Genomic DNA, 20995 nt, shown 5'->3' with positions numbered 1-20995 from the left:
CGTGCAAATTAATTATATATTTGTGTCGGATAAATCTCAGATTCAGTTTCAGATGCTGTTTTACGAAGAGTTGCAATAGTTAATGAAACAGTAATAAAAAGACACAAATTTTAAAGTGGTTCGGATACAATTGTACCCTATATCCACGGGGATCTGCAAATGAAATTTACTAATTTTTAGTTTTACGAATACAATAGTAGGACTTAATCAAAATACAAAGACTCCCTCTTTGTTGACGCCGTTCTTGTATACTATACTGAATTGTAGATCTTCACTTTGCAACACGTCCCTTGCTCCGCACGGTTGAAATTCCTTCAACGCTGAATCCCTCAGTCGGCGGATCGACCTCCTCCCGAGATCTTCTAAGCTCCCCTCCCGAAGAACCGATCTTCTTTTCACTTGAAACAAGCAAACCTTGAATTATATTTTTCTTCTTGGATAGAATCAAATATCTTTTCACTTGAAACAAGCAAACCTTGAATTATATTTTTCTTCTTGGCTAGAATCAAATATCTGGAGCAGCCAAAGCGAAAAAGAGCAGAAAATTATTTCTCTCTCTCACAAAAGGGACAGTCGTAAAAACATGCCGGTGCTCCTATATTTGTACTCCCTATGTTGAATAAAAGAGCCCTACAAAAGATTAGAGTCCATTAGGTTAGTATTCAATATTACGTAAGGAATAAGAGTTGTGTGATAAGGAAATTCTTTGTCAAGGAAATTCCTTGTTAACACATGACTCACAATATTAAATAAATTAATGACAAAATAAGAGTTTAAAGCATTAAGGAAACTTCCCTAGCTTGAGAAACACGTTTTCACACGTGTTGCAAATAAAGTTAGAATCCACTCGGATTCTAACAATCTCCCCCTTTGTCATCTAATTATTATAATCAAGTCCTCCCCCTTAGTCAAATACCTGAGAAAACATTAAACTGCATAATAGAACAATTGTTAGAACAATTCAAACACGACAATTTCAAAATAGAGTTAAGCCTAACAGACTATTACAGGCCGTTGTTCAGATTATAACTTCGACAACCAAATAAAATAAAATAGCACTAATCCAGAACATCTTCAGCATCAAGAAACAGCTCCCCGTCATCATCCTTATCAATGTCAGCTGTTGTACCATCAACTTTTGGAACGGTAGGTCCAACAGTTGGATCAGCAGGTCCAGCAGCTCATCAGCAGTGGAGTCAGCTCCTCCTGTATGTGGTCCCTCCCTTTGTGATGCTTCGTTGTCAACTTCCCCTGTAGAAGATTCAGGCACTCCCCCTTTCTGAGCAAGGGCAGTGAAATAGGCGAGCTTTTGCTGAAGTTCGTCGGCACGAGCGACAACAACCTCATATTCAGCCGAGAGATGAGCCACAAACTCCGAAAACAAGGGTTCGGTAGTAGGAGGAGAAGCCTTGCGACGGGACTTGACAGATTTTGAAGATGGAGTCGGACGGCAGGGCAAGTTGTCCACTCGCGGTACATGCTGGGAATCAGAGGTGGGATCCACAATCTTAGAGTTAATAGAGAGAGGAAGCGGAAGAGAAGGTACCACATTACGACGATTGCGGACATAGCCCTGATGACACAGAAGACGGTAGATCAAGAATGGAAACGGCAGAGAGTACGTAGTGGATTGCGAGTCAGCTTCGTCAATGATTTCTTCAAACAAGAACTGAGCCAAGTCAAAAGAAGTGGCAGTGTCAATGTAGTAGAGGAGAAGCCCCATTCGTCTAGTCAGGGTTCCATGATGGGCAGTAGAGAACCAATTGACAGCACCAATTGAGAACAAAAGACGGTAGGTCATGGTAAGAGAGGTTGTGCGGAGTGGCCACGATCCCGATTGACCTCCAGTAAGGGTGGAGATAACTACGACATCATAAACAAAGGCAAGGGCAAGGCCCTTGAAGATGAGGGATCTCACCCTCATCCTGCCTTCTCTGCACCGCCACTCCGTCGCACACGTCGGCGAGCACCTCTACCAGTTAATGACGGTGCCTCGTCCTCCGATGCACCTTCTGCCGCCGCTAACTCTGATCTGGATCCGGTGCTTCCTATCTCCACCGCGGATGCTTTCAATGTTCGCTTCTTTCTCCGAGCAAACCAAACCCGGTGGCATCTGGTAAGTCAACGTGCCCTTGCCTCTGAGCGTGCATTGGGACCTGCGTGCTTTTGATTATTTTGGGATTACTGATATCCTCCGTCGCACTGGTATTCTTGACACGATATCTAGCATTTAGTATTTTGAGAGTCAAGCTGTGCATGATTTCTATGCCAATTTATCCCGTGGTGTGTCTGATTGTCGGAGTCCATTCTGTGAACGCGTGTTCGTCTTCAAACGCGTCTATGAGTTCAACTCTGCCCGAATAGCTGAACTGTTTGATCTCCACACTATTAGAGTTGTTGCCCGAACTAGTTGCGATGTCGGGAACTCATAGACGCGTTTGAAGACGTACACGCGTTCATAGAACGGACTCCGACAATCAGACACACCACGGGGTAAATTGGCATAGAATTCATACACAGCTTGACTCTCAAAATGCTCAATGCGACAAAGGTCTTTTTCTCCATTTTTTTTGTGTGTTCTGCAGAAGAAGAAAAAGAAAAAGAGCAGCAGAAAAGGGAGAGGATATACAGTAGAATTCGAAAAGAGAAAGAAGAAGAATTCTAGAAGACACTCAAGCACTTTAAAAGTACTTGCTGACTATGACTCTTGGGTGACGTAGGGTTGGTGTAGTAATTGTGAAATAGTAAAAAAATGGTAATTGCATAATATATCACACCCAATATTAACGAAATTAATTTGATCCAAGTTTGAGTCCAGCATACTTTCAACCTTTGCACTTTTGCATATGAGTCCCCACACAGTCCAAAAACAAAGTCAAGAAGACAAAAAAAAATATGCTCACAAAAGTGGGTTATGCCGAAGAAATTTATTGCCGCAAAAGAAAATATGAACCCACCCCTAATTTTTTTTAAATGCCTAATATGCACTGTAGTGAATATAATTGAGGCGAAAATAAACGTGAAAAATAAATAAATATGAGTGAGCGGACACAAGTGAATATGATACTATTAGGACTATCAAACCCATGGGATTTATCTTCAATTTTAACAGAAGGCAAGCTCCAAAAGTCCAACTAAGAAGACTAACAACAAATTTAGTAGCCTCAAATCAAGCACAAGAATGTTCTTATTTGGTAGCATACACACACGTCTAATGGTAGCTTTTTCTCATGAAAAACAGAACAATTGAAAGGAACGAGATTATAGTGGTTGTGCAATGTGTAGTCCCCTGGGTTTTCTTATTGAGCCTTGTAATGAGTGTTCGGTCAAGTGGTTTACTGGCTCGACTCAACTAGGCTTCGAACTATTCACTGACCGTATATATAATTTATGTTGGCCGTGCAATGTGTAGTCCTCTGGGCTTTCTAATTGAACCTTGTAGCGAGCTTTTGGCCACGTGATTTACTGACTCGACTCAAAAAGACTACGAACTAATCATTGACCAAATGGTTGTAGAGATATATATTAGTAATAGTAGTTCAAGAGCAGCTTTCACTCACTAGAAGATGCAGCTTTTCCCTATAAGAGTGTTCAACCATGACAAGAATGTGGAGGGAATTAAATAAGCTGAAGCCTCTTCTGCAATCATTTGGAGATTGATGAAGTTCTACCTCACAAAATTTGAAAGTACAAATGGTTTCCAATGCATATGTGTTTCTGTCACATGCAGTATGCCTAATGCAGAACTTAGATGAACGAAATGCAGAATGTATGATGTGTCCCTAATTCTATAAAAGTTGCAAGTCTGGACACATATTGTTGCAACAGTTTATGCAACTGCACAGGTTAAAGAACACAGATTCCAAGCGAATTTCGCAAGAAATCAAACCTTTGTGCATCTAGGGGTTTAGTACAAATGTCAGCAAGTTGATTTTCTGTTGTGACATACTCTAATGAGACAGTTCCTTCTTCTACCAACTTTCTAATGAAATGATGACGGATGTCAATATACTTAGTTCTAGAGTGCTGAACCGGATTCTTGGAAATATTAATTGCACTCATATTGTCACAATAAATATGCAATAAGTCTTGACTAATACCATAATCACATAGCATTTGTTTCACCCATAAGAGTTGAGCACAACAACTACCTGCGGCGATGTATTCTGATTCGGCGGTGGAGAGTGAGATACTATTATGCTTTTTGCTATACCAGGATATGAGATTGTTGCGGAAATAAAAACATCCACCTGTCGTGCTTTTTCGATCATCTGCATCACCGGCCCAATCAGCATCACTAAAACCCGCAAGTGTTCTGTCACATGCAGTTTGCCTAATGCAGAACTTAGATGAACGAATACCAAACACCGAAATCGGTTGTTCCACTTACATAGCGAATGATTCTTTGACATCGCTTAAGTGGCATTCTTTGGGATTTGATTGATATATGGCACAAACTCCAACACTATAGTATATATCTGGGGTGCTAGATGTAAGGTATAACAGACTAACTATCATGCTTCGATACAATGTGGAATCTACTGATGTTCCGTCCAACTTTCGCGACAGTTTTTCGTTCGTTCCCATAGGAGTTCTAATTGTATTTGCAGATTCTAACCCAAACCGTTTGACAAGGTTTTTCGCGTACTTGGATTTAGTTATGAAAATTCCATCACTCAATTGTTTAACTTGAAAACCTAAAAATACGTAAATTCTCCAACCATGCTCGTTTCGAATTCGCTAGACATTTTTTTTACAAATTCTTCAATTTTTGTTTGTGATGTAGACTGTTAAGTGTATATTTTTACACTTTATCGTACCTTTTTATTTGAGCTTTTGGTATGATTTAACGAGAATTGGTGCTTAAAAAGTTGATTTATTGTATTTTAGGTATAAATTGAAGAATTGGAAAAGTTTGGGGTCAAAACTGCAATTTTGGAGAAAATATGGGCCAAAAGTGAAATAATCAAAAAATTGAAGAAATTGGCACGGGACGGCCGTCCCAGATTTACACCTAAAAATGGGACGGCCGTGCCAACTGCAGAAATTGGGCAGAAGGTTTCGGCGATTCTCGCGCGGCCGTGTGAGAATTGCACTGATTTTCGCCGCGGCCGTGCCGAAACACGCTGGAGACAATTTTGGACTTTTAATCACACAAGGAAACCTAAAATCATCTACCAAGTTGGGACATCTATTTAAGCCCAAACCAAGCACGAATTAGAGGACTTTGGACACAACCTTGGAGCGAGAGAAGCGAGAGAACGAAGAATCGAGGACGGAGAATTGACAAATCTTCATCGCAATTCTTCCTTTATCTATCTTTTCTTAATCTATGTATTTTAATATTTTTATTATGTTTTTCATAGAGAACATGAGTAGCTAAGTTTTTAATCTAGGATTTTGTTGGAACCCTATGTAGGGATGGTGAACCCGTTTTCTTGAGATTATGCAATTGCGATTTTATGATTATTTCTTATACTTGTTATGACTGTTAGTGCATGAACTTGATCAATTTATGTGATTTATCTGTGATTATTGGGATTGACTCGACAGAGCTATTTTGATAATTAGACGGTAGGTATAAGAACCTTCGAGTAGTTTTCACCGGATGAGTGTGTCAATTGCATATGGTGTCGTAGACATACAAATATCACCTTAGGTAGCCATTCACGAGACTTGTTAGTTAATGTTTTATTCATAAATTGTTTGCATAGACATATAGTAAACCGTTTATGAATAATAGACTCATAATACATGCGACAACGGGTTATGAGTAAATTAGTGTCTCGGGTTAATAATCATGAATCATATATTTCATAATTAAGGGGTTTTGGGTGAGCGATTCTTGCATAGGGGGAAGATAAAATCCTAGGTCCGTTTTTATTGATATTTTCTCGTGTTTAATTTCTTTCATAATTAGTTTAATTGTTTGATTGATTTTATTTGACAAACTTGCGTAGGCTGGATAAAAATCATAGTTGTTAGAATTTGGTACTTAGGATTAGATAATTTGAGTATTCCCTGTGGGATCGACATCCGACTCTCACGAGTCCACTTTTACTACTTGTTTGCGATACGTGCACTTGCGTGTTAGGTATTTAAACCCAACAAGTTTTTGGCGCCGTTGAATTTTTATCACATGGATTTTTATTAACGCTAAAAACGTTAAATTTGATCATTTGATAGTGCACCGTCATTGTAAGATCACCACTAGCGCAATCAATTAGAGTTTTCGACGTGGCTAAAAACGGCCTTCCTAAAATAAGAGGTATCTCCCTATCTTCATCTATATCCAGTATAACGAAATCCACAGGGAAAATAAATTTGTTCACTTTTACTAGCACATTCTCTAAAATACCTTTTGGGTAAACTAAAGACCTATCGGCTAATTGAAGAGTTATAGCCGTCGGTTCAATCTCACCTAACCCAAGATTTTTATAAGTCGAATAAGGCATAAGACTAATGCTAGCTCCTAAATCAATGAGCGATCTAAAATTTTTACCTCCTATAGTACAAGAAATAGTGAACTTACCTGGATCGCCGAGTTTTTGTGGAAGGGGCCGTGTAAGAATTGCACTGCATTGCTCCGTGAGTTGGATCATCTCGTTTCCTTGCAATTTATTCCTCTTTGTCACGAGCTCCTTGAGGAATTTCACCCACTTTGGCATCTTTTGAATGGCTTCGATAAACGGAATATTTATGTGAATCTCCTTCAACTTGTCCAAAAACCCTTGGTATTCGGCACCGAGCTTCTTCTTTAGAAACGTTTGAGGGTATGGAATTGGAGGGGCTCGTGATTTCACTGTTGATGATAGTGATTCTTCGTGAGTTGCATCTTTTTCCCCAATCACTCTTGGCTTCTCGATTACCACGCTTCTCTTCTCTTTTCGTGGGGCTTCCTCCAATTGTCTCCCATTCCTTAAACTTACAGCATTTCATTGCTCGATGTTGCTCTTTCGAGGATCTTCCGTATTCGAGGGCAGTGCTCCCGATGGCCTCGCGGTTAGCTGGGTTGCAAGTTGACCCATCTGTGTTTCCAAATTTCGGATGGATGCTTGGGTGGTTGTCATAAATTGCGCCAAGATATTTGCGAGATCTCCACCTTGAGGTTGAGCTTGAGGTGGTACTTGACTTTGTCCTTGCTGATTTCCTCCCCATCCAAAGTTGGGGTGATCTTTCCATCCCGGATTATAGGTGTTGGAGTACGGGTTCCTCTGTTGTCGGTTGGTGTCATGCACATAATTTAGAGACTCCGTTTCTTCTAAGCACTGGTTGGGACCGCGGTTAGCTGGGTTGCAAGTTGACCCATCTGTGTTTCCAAATTTCGGATGGATGCTTGGGTGGTTGTCATAAATTGCGCCAAGATATTTGCGAGATCTCCACCTTGAGGTTGAGCTTGAGGTGGTACTTGCCTTTGTCCTTGCTGATTTCCTCCCCATCCAAAGTTGGGGTGATCTTTCCATCCCGGATTATAGGTGTTGGAGTACGGGTTCCTCTGTTGTCGGTTGGTGTCATGCACATAATTTAGAGACTCCGTTTCTTCTAAGCACTGGTTGGGACCGTTGATTGCATGGACTTGCTGAGTCTGCAAAGCTGCTACTTGCTTTGACAGCTTTTCTAACTGGGTGGTGATTGCGGTGACCCCGTCTAACTCCAAAATTCCTCCCGTCTTGACGGCTCCGCTATTTGACCGGTCCGATGCCCGCATGTATTTATTCCTTGCGATTCGCTCCAAAAGTTCGTACGCTTCGTCATAGGTCAGGCTCATGAACATACCACCAGCTGCTGAATCGAGCACCGTTCTCGAATTATCTTGCAAACCATCGTAGAATATTTGCAGTTGGTGCCACTCTTGAAGTCCGTGATTCGGGCACCTCCGAATAAGTTGTTTGAACCGCTCCCACGTCTCGAATAACGCTTCACCGGCTTTTTGCATGAAATTTTGTATTTCTCTCCGGATTCTCTCAGTTTTTGTTGGGGAGTTGTAGGTGTTCATGAAGAGTTGTGCTAATTGGGGCCAAGACGAGATGGAGTGCGGTGCGCGAGTTTGTAACCATTCTCGGGCTGCTCCTTGTAAAGAGTGCTTGAACAGGCGGAGTTGCAGTGCTTCGGGCGATACTCCGTTCATCTTGTGCGAGTCGCACGTCTCTAGAAAATTGACCAAGTGGAGATGCAGATCTTCGTGAGCTAATCCGCTGAACAACCAATTGTTTTGGAGCATAGTAAGGAGTCCCGCTCGAATTTCGAAATTGTTGGCTTCAATGGGGGGCTGCTGGATGCTTGATAGAAATCCATTGAGTGTTGGAACGGTGTACTCATGCAATGCTCGTTGACGAGGTGGTGGATTAATTAGCTGAAGTTGCTCTTGCTCGTTGACGAAATTTCCTGCCGCATTCGGTAGGCGCCCTTGGTCATCTCCCCTACGATTATTCTCTTCTTCCATTATCGCATAAAAAGTACCTAAAAATAATTAAATAAATAAATAAAAATATATATATATAAATAAAAAATTATAATTGGTTCGCTTAGGAATGCCCTTGAATTTATTCTTCTTGATGTCATGAGGCTTGCCAACATCGTCTTTAAAACCCCAACTCTTTTGACTATCTCTCGGAAGAGTTGAAATTGAGTTCATAACATAAACTTGCTCCTTCCGACTGCCGTTTCCGCCATCATCTCCTGCATTCAAAGATGCCTTCCCATGGTCCAACCAAAAACAATATCATCAATGTAAATCTGAGCAATCAGGATGTCTCCCTTTGATTTTTTAAAGAAAAAAGTTCGGTCAACGCTACCTCTAGTGTATCCCTTGTGTGCTAGAAAGTATGTAAGACGCTCATACCAGGCTCTAGGCGCTTGTTTGAGGCCATGCATGATTTTGTTCAATTTGAAAACATGCGTGGGATGATGTGGATCTTGAAATACTTTAGGTTGTTCAACATAAACTTCTTCTTTTAAAATACCATTTAACAAAGCACTTTTGACATCCATTTGGAAAATTTTGAATTTTAGAAAACGAGCAATAGCAAGGAGTAATCGTACAGATTCTAGTCTAGCTACGGGGGCAAAGGTTTCATCAAAGTCAATGCTTTCGATTTGACTATAGCCTTGTGCAACTAATCTAGCTTTGTTACGAACGATATTTCCATGTTCATCAGACTTATTTTTAAAACCCATTTTGTACCTATTATATTGACATTATCAGGCCTAGGAACCAAAACCCAAACGTCAATTTCGAACAAACGGTTCCAGTTCCTCATGCATGGCTTGAATCCAATACTCATCTAACAAGGCTTCTTTAATATTTTTGGGTTCTATAGCTGAAGTGAAGCAGACATACCTTGCCATTTCCTTATAGTCGACCCTGGGTTTACCTCTGGTTTGAATTCCTTCTTTTACCGGAGCAATTACTTGATCCACCGGATGATTCTTGTTAACTCGTTTTGAGGGTTCTTTTTTAGTTTGATCATCCAATTTGAGAAGGCGACTTCAGCTTCCTCTCCAGTTTCAGATCCCGCGTCACTTTCTTCTGAGATGGTAAGAGTTGCATCAACTGTTGGAACAGTTGTTGTGACACTAGATTGATTATCTGATTCCTTTGTTGGTTCCTCTTCCAGTGGACCTGCATCATTATTAAAGTCATCAAATTGAACATATGCAGATTCCATAACAGACTTTGTTCTTAGATTGAATATTCTATAGGCATGGCTGTTTCGAGAGTAGCCTAAGAATATTCCTTGATCACTTCTAGCATCAAATTTCCCAAGCTGTTCTCTGTCATTCATAATATAAAAAATACAACCAAAAGTACGAATATAGGTGAGTTGAGGTTTTTTACCTTTCCAAATTTCGTAGAGAGTTTTAGTGGTACCTGGTCGAAGATAAACTCGATTTATGATAGAACATGCAGTGTTAACTGCATTTGCCCAAAATCGAGGAGCAATCTCCTTTGCGTTCATCATGACCCTGGCCATTTCTTGCAAAGTACGATTTTTCTGTTCAACCACTCCATTTTGTTCAGGTGTTTTAGGTGCAGAAAATTCATGAGATATTCCAATTTTTTCACAAAAGTCAGAAAATAAAGAGTTTTCAAATTCTCTCCCATGATCGCTCCAAATTCTCTCAATGTCACGCTATTTTTCAACACTCACATTTTTGCACAAAAGTTTAAACATCAAAAGAATCAGATTTTTCCTAATAAATTCTACCCATGTAAATCTGGAAAAATCATATTCACACACAAATATGTACCATTTCCACCTATACTTTCTACTTGCATTGGTCTCATAAGGTCCATGTGTAGAAGTTCTAAGTTTGTGCTGGTTATAACATTAGCTGGTTCTAACATTAGCTAAAGCCCTGTGTGAACTTCTGATTTGTTTACCCATTTTGCAATCACCACATATTTTTCCTACCTCTTTAGTATGTTTGGGCAGACCTCTCACATACTCACTGCTAGAATTTTTATCAGATTATCAAATTTCAGATGTCCTAACCTTTTGTGCCATAGCACTGTAGTGTCTGATGAACTGTTGAAACAGTTCACACCAGTAGATACTAGAATATATCAGTCACATGATCTGGTTCCTTGAATAACACAATTCTCATCTTTGTCTAAGACTCGACATGCGAATTTGTTGAATCTGACTTCAAGATCTTGATCACATAGCTGACTGATGCTTATCAGATTTGACGTGAGTTATTCTACGAGTAGTACATTCTTCAGCTTTGGCAGATTCTCATGATTTAGAGATCCTTTCCCTAGTACTTCACAATTTTTTCCGTTTCCACAGGTAACAGCTCCACCGGTGATTTGTTGGTAGTTTTTCGGAAACTCTTTAACACCGGTCATATGTCTTGAGCAACCACTGTCAAAATACCACTCATTAGCAGTACTTGCTTTTACGGAAGTAATGGCAGATAAACATTTAAACGTGGACTTTTCAACACAGTTTTTTTGCTGAGGCCTATTTGAAATATCAATTTTGTTTTTTTGTTTTAGTGGGGGTGGAGGTGAGTACCCAGTCCTAGCAGAATACAGAGAGCGAGCCACTAGTTTTTTTACAAGTTTTAAGTATTTAAAACATCTAGGACATATGTGACCTGGATTTTGAAAGAAAAAACAAATAGGAATAAACCTTTTCTTTGAATGAAGCGCCGTTGCTCCAACAGTCACAACTGTTTATGAGACAGGAGTTTGTTTAACAAAGTGGATCTTTCTCTTTTGATCTTCTTTTTGTTTTCAATCAACTTTGGGCAGCTGACTTGCTCCTATGCCTAGACGATTATAATTTGGTTTATTGTTATTTAGAAGTTCATCTAAATTACCTATACCCGTGTTCAATTTTGCAATTGCTTCTTGAGTTTGAGTAAGTTTAGCCTACAAACAATTTTTCACTTGATCACTTGATATGACTCTCTCCTCAAGAGTAGAAATTCTTACTTTTAGTATCTTGTTTTCCTCTATAAGCACAAGCCTCCTTTTCTAAGAAGTCATTTACCTTAACAACGACAAGCCTACATTTTTGCGTATACCTCATTTACTTCTTCCAAGGTTGGTTCTTCCTCATCACTCATGTTGACTGGATCCTCTGCAAAAGAAGAACACACAATTTCATACCTGGATTCTGTTTCACAGACAGTTGCAACAGTTGATTCTGAGCTATTCAGAGGGACTTTGCTACTGAATGCTACAAAGTTGGTGACCAGATCGTTGTTTCTTTGATCGTCATCAGACTCTTCTTCATTGCTCCAAACAGTAGTAAGTGACATTCTTTTCTTTTTCTTCAGGGTGTTTGCGCATTCTGATTGAATGTGAGCAAAACCTTCACATTCTCGGCATTGTATTCTTGGTTTTGAATCCTCAGAGTTGTCTTGATTTGAGTTTCTCCTAGGATTTTGAAAGTTCAAGGTTTTCCTGTGTTGGGAGAATTCCCCTTTTTACCGATCTTTTTGAGAAATTTCCCGAAGTTTTTCGACAGTAGTGCCAAGGATTCTTCAACCGTCTGTTCATCTTCTTGAGTTGACGGATTTTGTGGAGATGCATGTGAAGTTTCTTCTTGAAAGGCTATCTTCTTTTCTCTAGGCTTTTCACGATGATTTTCACCATGATTGAGTTCTTGTGCTAGAAGTTTCCCCATGAGTTTGTCTAATTTGAGCGTGTCAACGTCTCTGACTTCTTCTATAGCAGCAATTCGGTAAGCGAATCTTTCAAATAATGAACGCATTGATTTCCTCACTAATTTGCTTTCTGAGTAAGGTTCACCGAGTGTGTATGATTCGTTGGAGATATCGCATAGTTTAGCATGGAAGTCAGTGATCGTCTCATTTTCCTCCATATTTAAATTTTCATATCTGGTGACCAACTGTAACTTGGAAGTCCAAACAGTTGACGTTCCTTCGTAACTTGGAGAATTTCCCAAGCTCTTTTTACAGATTCACATGATGCTATCAGTTTAAACTGATTATCATCCACGCCACTAAAGATTGCGTTTAGGGCCCTTGAGTTGTAGTTTGCGAGTAATATCTTTCTATCACTCCAATCAGCTTCTGGTTTGATCATTTCCACTTTGTCTTCTCTTTTGATCATTAGAGGTGTCCAACCAGTTATGATGCCACGCCATGCTCTCTCATCTATGGATTTGATGAACATCTTCATTTTTTATTTCCAGTATGAGTAGTTGGAGCCGATTAGGAGAGGTGGACGAGTAGTTGAACCTCCTTCTCGTTGAGTGTTCATATTTGCACAAAATAAGAGTTATTAGTTCCCAAAATCTCACTAGATGTATCTAGTGACAGGCTCTGATACTAAATGTTATAATTATTTCGTGCAAATTAATTATATATTTGTGTCGGATAAATCTCAGATTCAGTTTCAGATACTGTTTTACGAAGAGTTGTAACAGTTAATGAAACAGTAATAAAAAGACACAAATTTTAAAGTGGTTCGGATACAATTGTACCCTACATCCACGGGGACCTGCAAATGAAATTTACTAATTTTTAGTTTTACGAATACAATAGTAGGACTTAATCAAAATACAAAGACTCCCTCTTTGTTGACGCTGTCAATGTATACTACACTGAATTCTAGATCTTAACTTTGCAACACGTCCCTTGCTCCGCACGGTTGAAATCCCTTCAACGCTGAATCCCTTAGTCGGTGGATCGACCTCCTCCCGAGATCTTCTAAGCTCCCCTCCCGAAGAACCGATCTTCTTTTCACGTGAAAGAAGCAAACCTTGAATTATATTTTTCTTCTTGAATAGAATCAAATATCAGGAACAACCAAAGCGAAAAAGAGCAGAAAATATATATCTCTCTCTCACAAAAGGGACAGTCGTAAAAACACGCTGGTGCTCCTATATTTATACTCCCTATATTGAATAAAAGAGCCCTACAAAAGATTAGAGCTCATTAAGTTAGTATTCAATATTACATAAGGAATAAGAGTTGTGTGATAAGGAAATTATGTCAAAAAAATTCCTTATTAACACATGACTCACAATATTAAATAAATTAATGATAAAATAAGAGTTTAAAGCATTAAGGAAATTTCCCTAGCTTGAGAAACACGTTTTCACACGTGTTGCAAATAAAGTCATACCCCTCCCTATCTGTAATTATCAAAATCTCTCTAATATTTGTTTGTCTTGCGGCGACCCCTTTACAATGTGAAACTCCGTCTGACAAAGTTCTCACTCTTCTCTATTCACAAGGGTAAATCACGAAAACTCGTGAAGTTATGCTAAATTACAAACATACCCCTACCTATATGTAATTATCAAAATCCCTCTAATATTTGTTTGTCTTACAACGACCCATTTACAGTGTGATTTTCCCGTGATCTTTTTGTTTTTAGAAAATATTCCACAAAAAATGCCAATTCTACCCCTAAGAGTAGCATCTTAAATATAGGTGACCTTGGTATACCTCCTACAATAACCTATTTTTCTAAAACATCATGCCTGGCTATCTTCAATCTGGCTATCTTCAATCTGTCGACTTCTGTAGAGTTATATCGGCATTTATCGGGAAATATTTCCGAGAATAAAAAATGATTACGTAAACAATCACACCGTAATGAGGTCGGTGTAATACGGAAACAAGATCAGGAAAATTTTGGTAATTACTGATAGGTGAGATTTTTTCGTAGTTTAGCCGAAGTTTAGCGATTTTTTCGTAAATTACTTATATTATCTCATTTCGACTATTCAACAGATAGTATGTAACTGTAAAAACTGTATGCACGAACTATAGTTCGGTGAGAACAATACATACGGATCGAGCAATTCTCATGCAGTAGCTCGTTGCTTCTGTGCTAGCAGCATTTCAGCATGTTGCTCCAGATACTCTCTGCTATTCATCTCTGTTAACCGACTAACTGTACGATCTTTTGCGAAACCTAATTCGTTGTCCACACAAATGTCGGAAACATCTGATTTTGCTGACCTTGAAGACGTTCTTGTGGGGCCCGCTCGCTTCGCATCGGTTATTGTCATTATTCGGTCAAAAAGTTCGGATGGAGTTCCCTCTGCACTGCACAGTAATCGAGCTCGGTTCTCGTACATAACCTACATTCGCAAAAATTAAAACATTATACTATATAATAGAAGAATTTGTACATCCTCTCAATTGGAATTTGGAATGGAATTTCCGATTTTGATTCGAATAGTTCCGATTTTGGAAAAAATATTTTTCACTCCGAATTCCAAAATTTCCAATTTCCACCCCTATAGGATATGAATATTTTTCCCTTTTTTTTAAGAATGGAATTGAAATACATATTAGATTCCGGTTTCCAATCCGAATTTTATTTCCGAAAATATTTCCAAGAATTCCGCTTTTTTCTTTTACGAAAATTAGTAATTAATATTATTATGTATTTTATATTACATGTCGCTAAAAAGTTGAAAATTCTGGATTCCCTCCATTCCGATCCGAAATTTTTCGACATTCCATTCCAATTTCTGAAATTTCAATTTTTTTATTCTTTCGATTTTTTTGGAACGAAATTGGAATTAGTTTTTCAGTTCCGAAAACAATTGGAATCTTTCCAAAAGCGTCAATTTCATTCTGATCCGTTCGATTTCTACCGTAATCCTATGAGTATCATGAAGAGCAAGAAGGACTAACATCAACTAACGTGACGAACCGATATGCAGCACTCTTATTGGAGAGCCCGAAAATCGGCACGCCTTCCAAAGCCAACGTATGAAAATTCTCTGACCAAAAAGGGACAAAAATAAATTATTACTAATACATTTTATTTCTAATATCTGCTGGAAAATGTAAAGCTCTGTATTAAGAAATGACTTACTGAATAAACCAAAATAATCAGCAGCTCCAAGAGGCCTATCACAAAGTTCCTCGAAACGAAAGTACGCGCATCCGGTGGCACTAAACGGGACCTTACGAATAAAATCGAATTTGAGAAAGAAACATTTAATTTCGAATCTTAATAATTTAAATTTGGCTTTTTTCGTATACCTGCAATTTTCTTCCCATAATAACTTCAACCTCTTTTGGAATAGCTACATTTTCGCCGATTAATTGTCGGAATTTTTGGTTAAGAAGGAGCGACGAATGTTTGCCGATATAGTAAAAACCTTGCTCTGCCTAAAATTCGACGAAAATCAATTATTTGCGTAAATATAACCGAAAAAAAAATATATCGCGTATACGAGAAACAAAAAATTAGCATGAAGTACTGTAAACGAGGAAGGTTCGAAAATCGTACCGATGTCATTTTGCGGTAGTCCACATACGAACCTATTTCGTGAACAATGCATCTTTCCTACATTAGAATTAGAGTCTTGATTATTAAATGTGTTAGTTTCATAACTAGAAATTAAGTACACACACACACACACACACACACACACACACACACACACACACACACACACACACACACACACACACACACACACACACACACACACACACACACACACATACCTTCAAAGTAGCAATAAATGGAAGAAACAGGTCTCTTTGTAGTCCTCCTTCATAAAGATTATCGGGAGCTCGATTCGAAGTAGCAACAAGAATCTATTTTGTTTATTACATAAAAAAAAATTACCTTCGTTATCGAGTTACTCATTGGACCATCAATCAGTTTACGCACATTAAAATTACTTACAAGGCCATTGCTAAATAAATGTCTGAATAGACGATTTAGAATCAAGGCATCAGCAACATCGGTCACCTAGTGACGGAATAAAAAGGAAAATAAAATAACGTCAACACAAACTATTTTATAAATCGTAGTAAAAATATTTGTCGAAAGAAAAAAAATAATGCCAGCTGTGAATTACCATGAACTCGTCGAGACATAACAAGATAGATTCATCGGACAGTTCTCCAGCAACAGCTTCTAAAGGATCCGCCACACCCTTATGCCTCTGCATTCGAATAAATATCGACATCATATTTTGTTTTTTTCAATTTTATTTGTCGCGAATTTCACATTTTCTAATAAATTGCGGCAAATTTCAATTGAATTGTTTCGAGACGAGATTCATACTTGCAAACGGCTATGAACATTTAGCATCAAGTCGTGGAAATGTATCCTCTTCTTCCTCCAATTGCAAGGCCTTCGAAAATTAAACATGTAGAAAACAATTCAAAATAACGCCTCGTTTTTTTTTTTTTTTGATTAAATTATTGAAAGGAGATTGTAATTATTATTTTTTTATCCTTACAATTGTTCGAAAAACAAATCCATCAACATAGTTTTGCCGGTGCCTACACCTCCGTAAAGATAAATCCCTTTTACTTTTGCATGCGAAGTTTGAGGGATGAAACGAGACCACAACCATCTACTCCTACAAAAAATATATCAAAAGTGACAAATAATAAAAATATGTGTCGAAAAAAAAATTATATTATCAAAATACCCTACAAAGTAATGAAAATTGATAAATTGAGCAAAAAATAGGAAAACTCGTGGCGCCAAAGAAATACCTCCCATCTTTCTCCGAAGTGGCATATCTATCCAAACGGCAAGTTTTAGCGTTTTCAACGAGCTCATCGTATAGTCTTTGAAGCTCTCCTAATGTACCTAACTGCAAATTCATAATTAATTCATCTTCTTAGGGAAGAAAATAAATAAAATAAATGGAATATGATAATTTGAATTAATAAAAGATTCTCTCCTTTTAGTTATTGGTTTTCGGAAAACAGTATGGTTCGTACTTCGTACAATCGGTACTAGAAAAAAATGTACTACTCCAATTGCATTTACATTAACCAAATATCACAATTTAAAACTTAAAATTATCGTCTCAATATATAAGCAATAAAACCAACTTAATAAAAATTAAATAAAATAACCAACTTGGAAAGCATCTCCATCGACAAGTTCACCAGCAGCAATTCTCCGCTCGTATTCCATAAGAGGTCCATCTCCATTTATTTCTGAAAAAAATAATATATAAAAAAGAGTGAAAAATCGTTATAAACTCGATGCTTATATAAGGCTATATAATTGCATACAAATTATTAATAAACTTAAAAAAAAAATCGATAAATTGAAAATCATAAAGCAACCTCCATTAGGAACTTTAGCTGCATCAGCCGAAATAGATCGAGACATTGTATACGACGGATGTCGATATCGAGAAATGTACGTATTTCTTTCTAAGCTGAAAACAGAGCAGCTATTCATTTTGAACCAAGAATCTTTTCTTTTTGCAGATCCATCGTAAGCCCGAAAAGCTTGTCTGAATTGCCTTACGGCCCGAATAACTCCTCTCATTTTTCGATTATTATATAATCCCACAAATAATTGAAGTCACCCCAAAACTGCAGCAAATTAGTATTAAACTCAGAATTTCTTCAATTGAACAATGCACTGAAAAAATAAATAAATTAACATTGTTAAAAATGATCAACAATAAGTCTTTACTCTTTATTCTACTGTCGAGATGGATTTTTTTTTTTTAATTTTTAATTTTTTTTATTGAAACGGCCAATAAATTTATGGAAGAACATTCAAAATAATAACAATTAACAAACTAAAATTGAACGAATAAAATCGGACAATTCTGCAGTGAATTTGAATTTCAGAAACAAAATCGAAGATTCTTGAAGCACAATGTATAGATACATACATGATACATACATACATACGTACATACATACATACATAGATACAAACATAAATTCATATAATGATACAGAAAAGAAGAAAGAAAGAGAGTCAAACAAGCAAACCTGCTAAAAAGCTTATCTTCCAAGATTGAAATGAAAATTAAATTCCTACAATTGAAAAAAAAAAGTTCTGTATGTGTGGATTATATAATATATATATATTCAGACAAGTGCCACGCATGCACATGCATGATAAACACAATATTCAATATGTGTGTGTGTGTGTGTGTCAATATAATAATAAATATATATATTTTTTCCTGGAATTAAAAAATCATATATCTCAGGGGAGAGAGGAAGTATGGGTTCTGTGTTTTCTCCAATTCTCTGTTGAGCTTTATTTTTATTTTTTATTTTATTATATTTTTCTTTTTCATAATGCTTTTTGAAAGTGGTTGAAGTGTATATACAATAATTCAAACTTATCAAAAAAATAAAGTATATACAATAATTCAAAGAATATTTTATTATTTGTCTGAACTGATTGAAAGTCACCTCTCATGACATCGCCATTGTATCTAATTACAGAATTACCCTTAAGCAATTTCCAATATTTTTATAAAATTAGAATATAGTAATCGGTGCTCAGTGCAGTACATGTCTATGATATGCTATACCTGGTGTACACATTGGATGATTTTGAACCGTTGATCTATATAAATAACTACTCACTAAAAATACATACACATGAGTGTGTATAGATCAGTGGTTCAAGATCATCATGTGTATTTCACCAGATGTGGCATCTAAAAAAGCAGCACCACGTAAACTATACAAGATCTTATAATCAATTTTAGTATAGTATAAATAATTATACTAAACACATGTACACATAAGTGTGTGTAGATCAGCGGTTCAAGATCATCTAGTATATTTCATCAGGTGTAGCATCTACAAATACAAACCCTTCATTACATAAACTATTTTACAAGATCTTATAATCAATTCTAACTAAGAAGTTTTTTCGGCAAAGCTTATAAACTGTTAAAAAGAGTTTATAAGATATTTAAGAACTTATAACCTCATCAAAAAATTTATCGTATTGAAATAGATATAATTGTTCGAAAAGGAGTTTATCGAATGCATATACACAAAGTAATTTTACATTTCCAATAATTATACAAAAAGAAATAAAAAACGTGGTTAGGTAGGGAACGTCCAACTTGAACGTCAGCACGGGCGTGGTTAATTAGCCTCAATTAGGATACGAATGCAATAAATTTCCAATTTTTTTATTTTATTTTATTTATACAATCCTTTAAATTCACAGACAAAAGAAAGAAAAAAGTTATTGATTGAACTTGATTAGTACTCTTGATTATTTTTTTTTGGAAGTTATTTTAAGGAGAGTTTTAATAATGAGTGAGGAGGGGTGAGTTTCGGATTTCGGGGGTAAGTTGGTCAATCAATATTAATGGAGTCCAACAAAGTCGGTACGTGGATGCTCGTGGATGTCTGCTTGATAAAACGTCGCCGTCAGTTGAATATGGGCCAAATTCATTGACAAATGGGCCCCACTTTTAAGATGCGGGGAAAAGGCCCATACCCCTCCTCTATGATATTATTATTTATTAATTTGCATGGGGCCCACCCAACTGATCTGAGTTTTGTAAATGTTACGTTTGATGAAATGCAACGGGTGATTCTTGTTGGAACAAATCCCGTAATTAGTGCCAATTTATGTATAATTATCAATCGATAATTACTGTATATTATCCTTATATATTTCCCTTGATTTTAGGATAAAATATGCTAGTCAATATTCTCTCTAGAATAGAGTTTGTATACTCCTATATATTGACCTCTGTAATCGGATTGATATGTACAGAAATTTATTATATCATGACTATTCATATTCTTATCATGGTATCAGCCTAAGAACGATCATTTTCTTCTCTAGACTCTGGAGAAACCATCGCTGACCCTCTTCTATATATCTTCATCATAATTCCTTCACAGAACCACTATTCCACATATTCATAAAAATATTTTTTCCAACCCCATCAGTTCACCATTATACAAAAGCTATCGCACTCTTATTTCTTTCCATTCAATTCAAATTCTCATTACATTATTTTAATCTTATTTTATATCTACTCCATTCCACATGACAAATCCCGCAGACAATAAAACTCCTACCAAATCAGCAGACACCCTTGACCCATCCAATTGCTACTATTTTCACCATTCTGATAATTCTTCCATCTCACTTTCATCTCAATTACTTAATGGCGATAATTGGGCTACGTGGAGCAAGTCCGTCGAGGTCGCCCTTTCGGTCCGAAATAAATTGGGTTTCATCGATGGAAGATTTAAGAAACCCTCCAAAAATACACATCCCGAAGAATATATCTTATGGGAACGTGCAAATCATATGTTGATTTCGTGGTTCTCACACTCTGTTTCACCAGATCTTGTTCCAAATGTTCTTTTTGCTCCTACTGCCCAACATATTTGGGAAGATTTTCGGGCTCGTTTCTCCCAAGGTAATCTTCCACGAATTTTTGAAATAAAACAGTCCATCGCATCTCATGTCCAAGGAAGTATGACAGTGGCAAATTAGTTTACAAAATTGCGTGGATATTGGGATGAACTCGATTCCTATCGCCCCCCTTCCTCATGTGATTGTTGTAAATGTGATGAAAAGAAGAATCGAGATGCATATCATAAAGAAGATCGATTAATGCAATTTCTTATGGGACTCAACGATTCATACAAGGCTGTTCGAGGCCAAATACTACTCTTGAAACCAGTCCCGGACATCCGAGAAGCATATAATATGGTGACTCAAGAGGAGAAACAACGAGAGGTTGGAAGTGGTTCTCTCACCGATAATTTT

General features: G+C 37.3%; 1 protein-coding gene across 7 annotated transcripts; it reads right to left on the bottom strand.

The window, feature by feature from the left end:
* Positions 1-615: 615 nt before the first annotated feature.
* LOC105958379 (uncharacterized) lies at positions 616-18553 on the bottom strand. 7 transcript variants are annotated; one of them, XM_088823933.1, is made up of 15 exons: positions 18220-18312; positions 17554-17857; positions 17342-17421; positions 16969-17069; positions 16707-16829; positions 16529-16598; positions 16320-16406; positions 16145-16210; positions 15961-16053; positions 15740-15796; positions 15490-15618; positions 15320-15410; positions 15136-15224; positions 14281-14573; positions 616-630 (listed from the first exon to the last, which is right to left on the bottom strand). In XM_088823933.1, exons 2-14 carry the CDS (start codon positions 17759-17761, stop codon positions 14295-14297), a joined length of 1473 nt encoding a protein of 490 aa, XP_088680059.1. In that variant the 5' UTR covers positions 17762-17857; positions 18220-18312; the 3' UTR covers positions 616-630; positions 14281-14294. The 7 variants fall into 7 exon arrangements, with proteins under 7 accessions (XP_088680059.1, XP_088680057.1, XP_088680061.1 ...); XM_088823931.1 differs by lacking the exon at positions 616-630 and adding an exon at positions 12824-13396 and having other exon boundaries at positions 17554-17808; positions 18220-18549; XM_088823935.1 differs by lacking the exon at positions 616-630 and adding an exon at positions 12824-13396 and having other exon boundaries at positions 16707-16823; positions 17554-17808; positions 18220-18533.
* Positions 18554-20995: the final 2442 nt, after the last annotated feature.

This window comes from Erythranthe guttata, chromosome 10, assembly GCF_056151865.1.
Source record: "Erythranthe guttata isolate IM_541 chromosome 10, IM_541, whole genome shotgun sequence".
Taxonomy (NCBI): Eukaryota; Viridiplantae; Streptophyta; class Magnoliopsida; order Lamiales; family Phrymaceae; genus Erythranthe; species Erythranthe guttata.
The sequence above is the reverse complement of the archived record's forward strand: the minus strand, read 5'-3'. Positions and strand labels throughout refer to the sequence as shown.

Bases quoted from the DNA above. Each gene is read 5' to 3' on its own strand.
- LOC105958379 (XM_088823929.1), bottom strand. From the start codon at position 17,761: ATGAGAGGAGTTATTCGGGCCGTAAGGCAATTCAGACAAGCTTTTCGG. The intron at 17,422-17,553 runs GTTGCTTTATGA...TATTTTTTTCAG, and splicing joins AGCTAAAGTTCCTAATGGAG to AAATAAATGGAGATGGACCT. The intron at 16,054-16,144 runs GTAAGTAATTTT...TAAACAAAATAG, and splicing joins ATTTATTTAGCAATGGCCTT to ATTCTTGTTGCTACTTCGAA.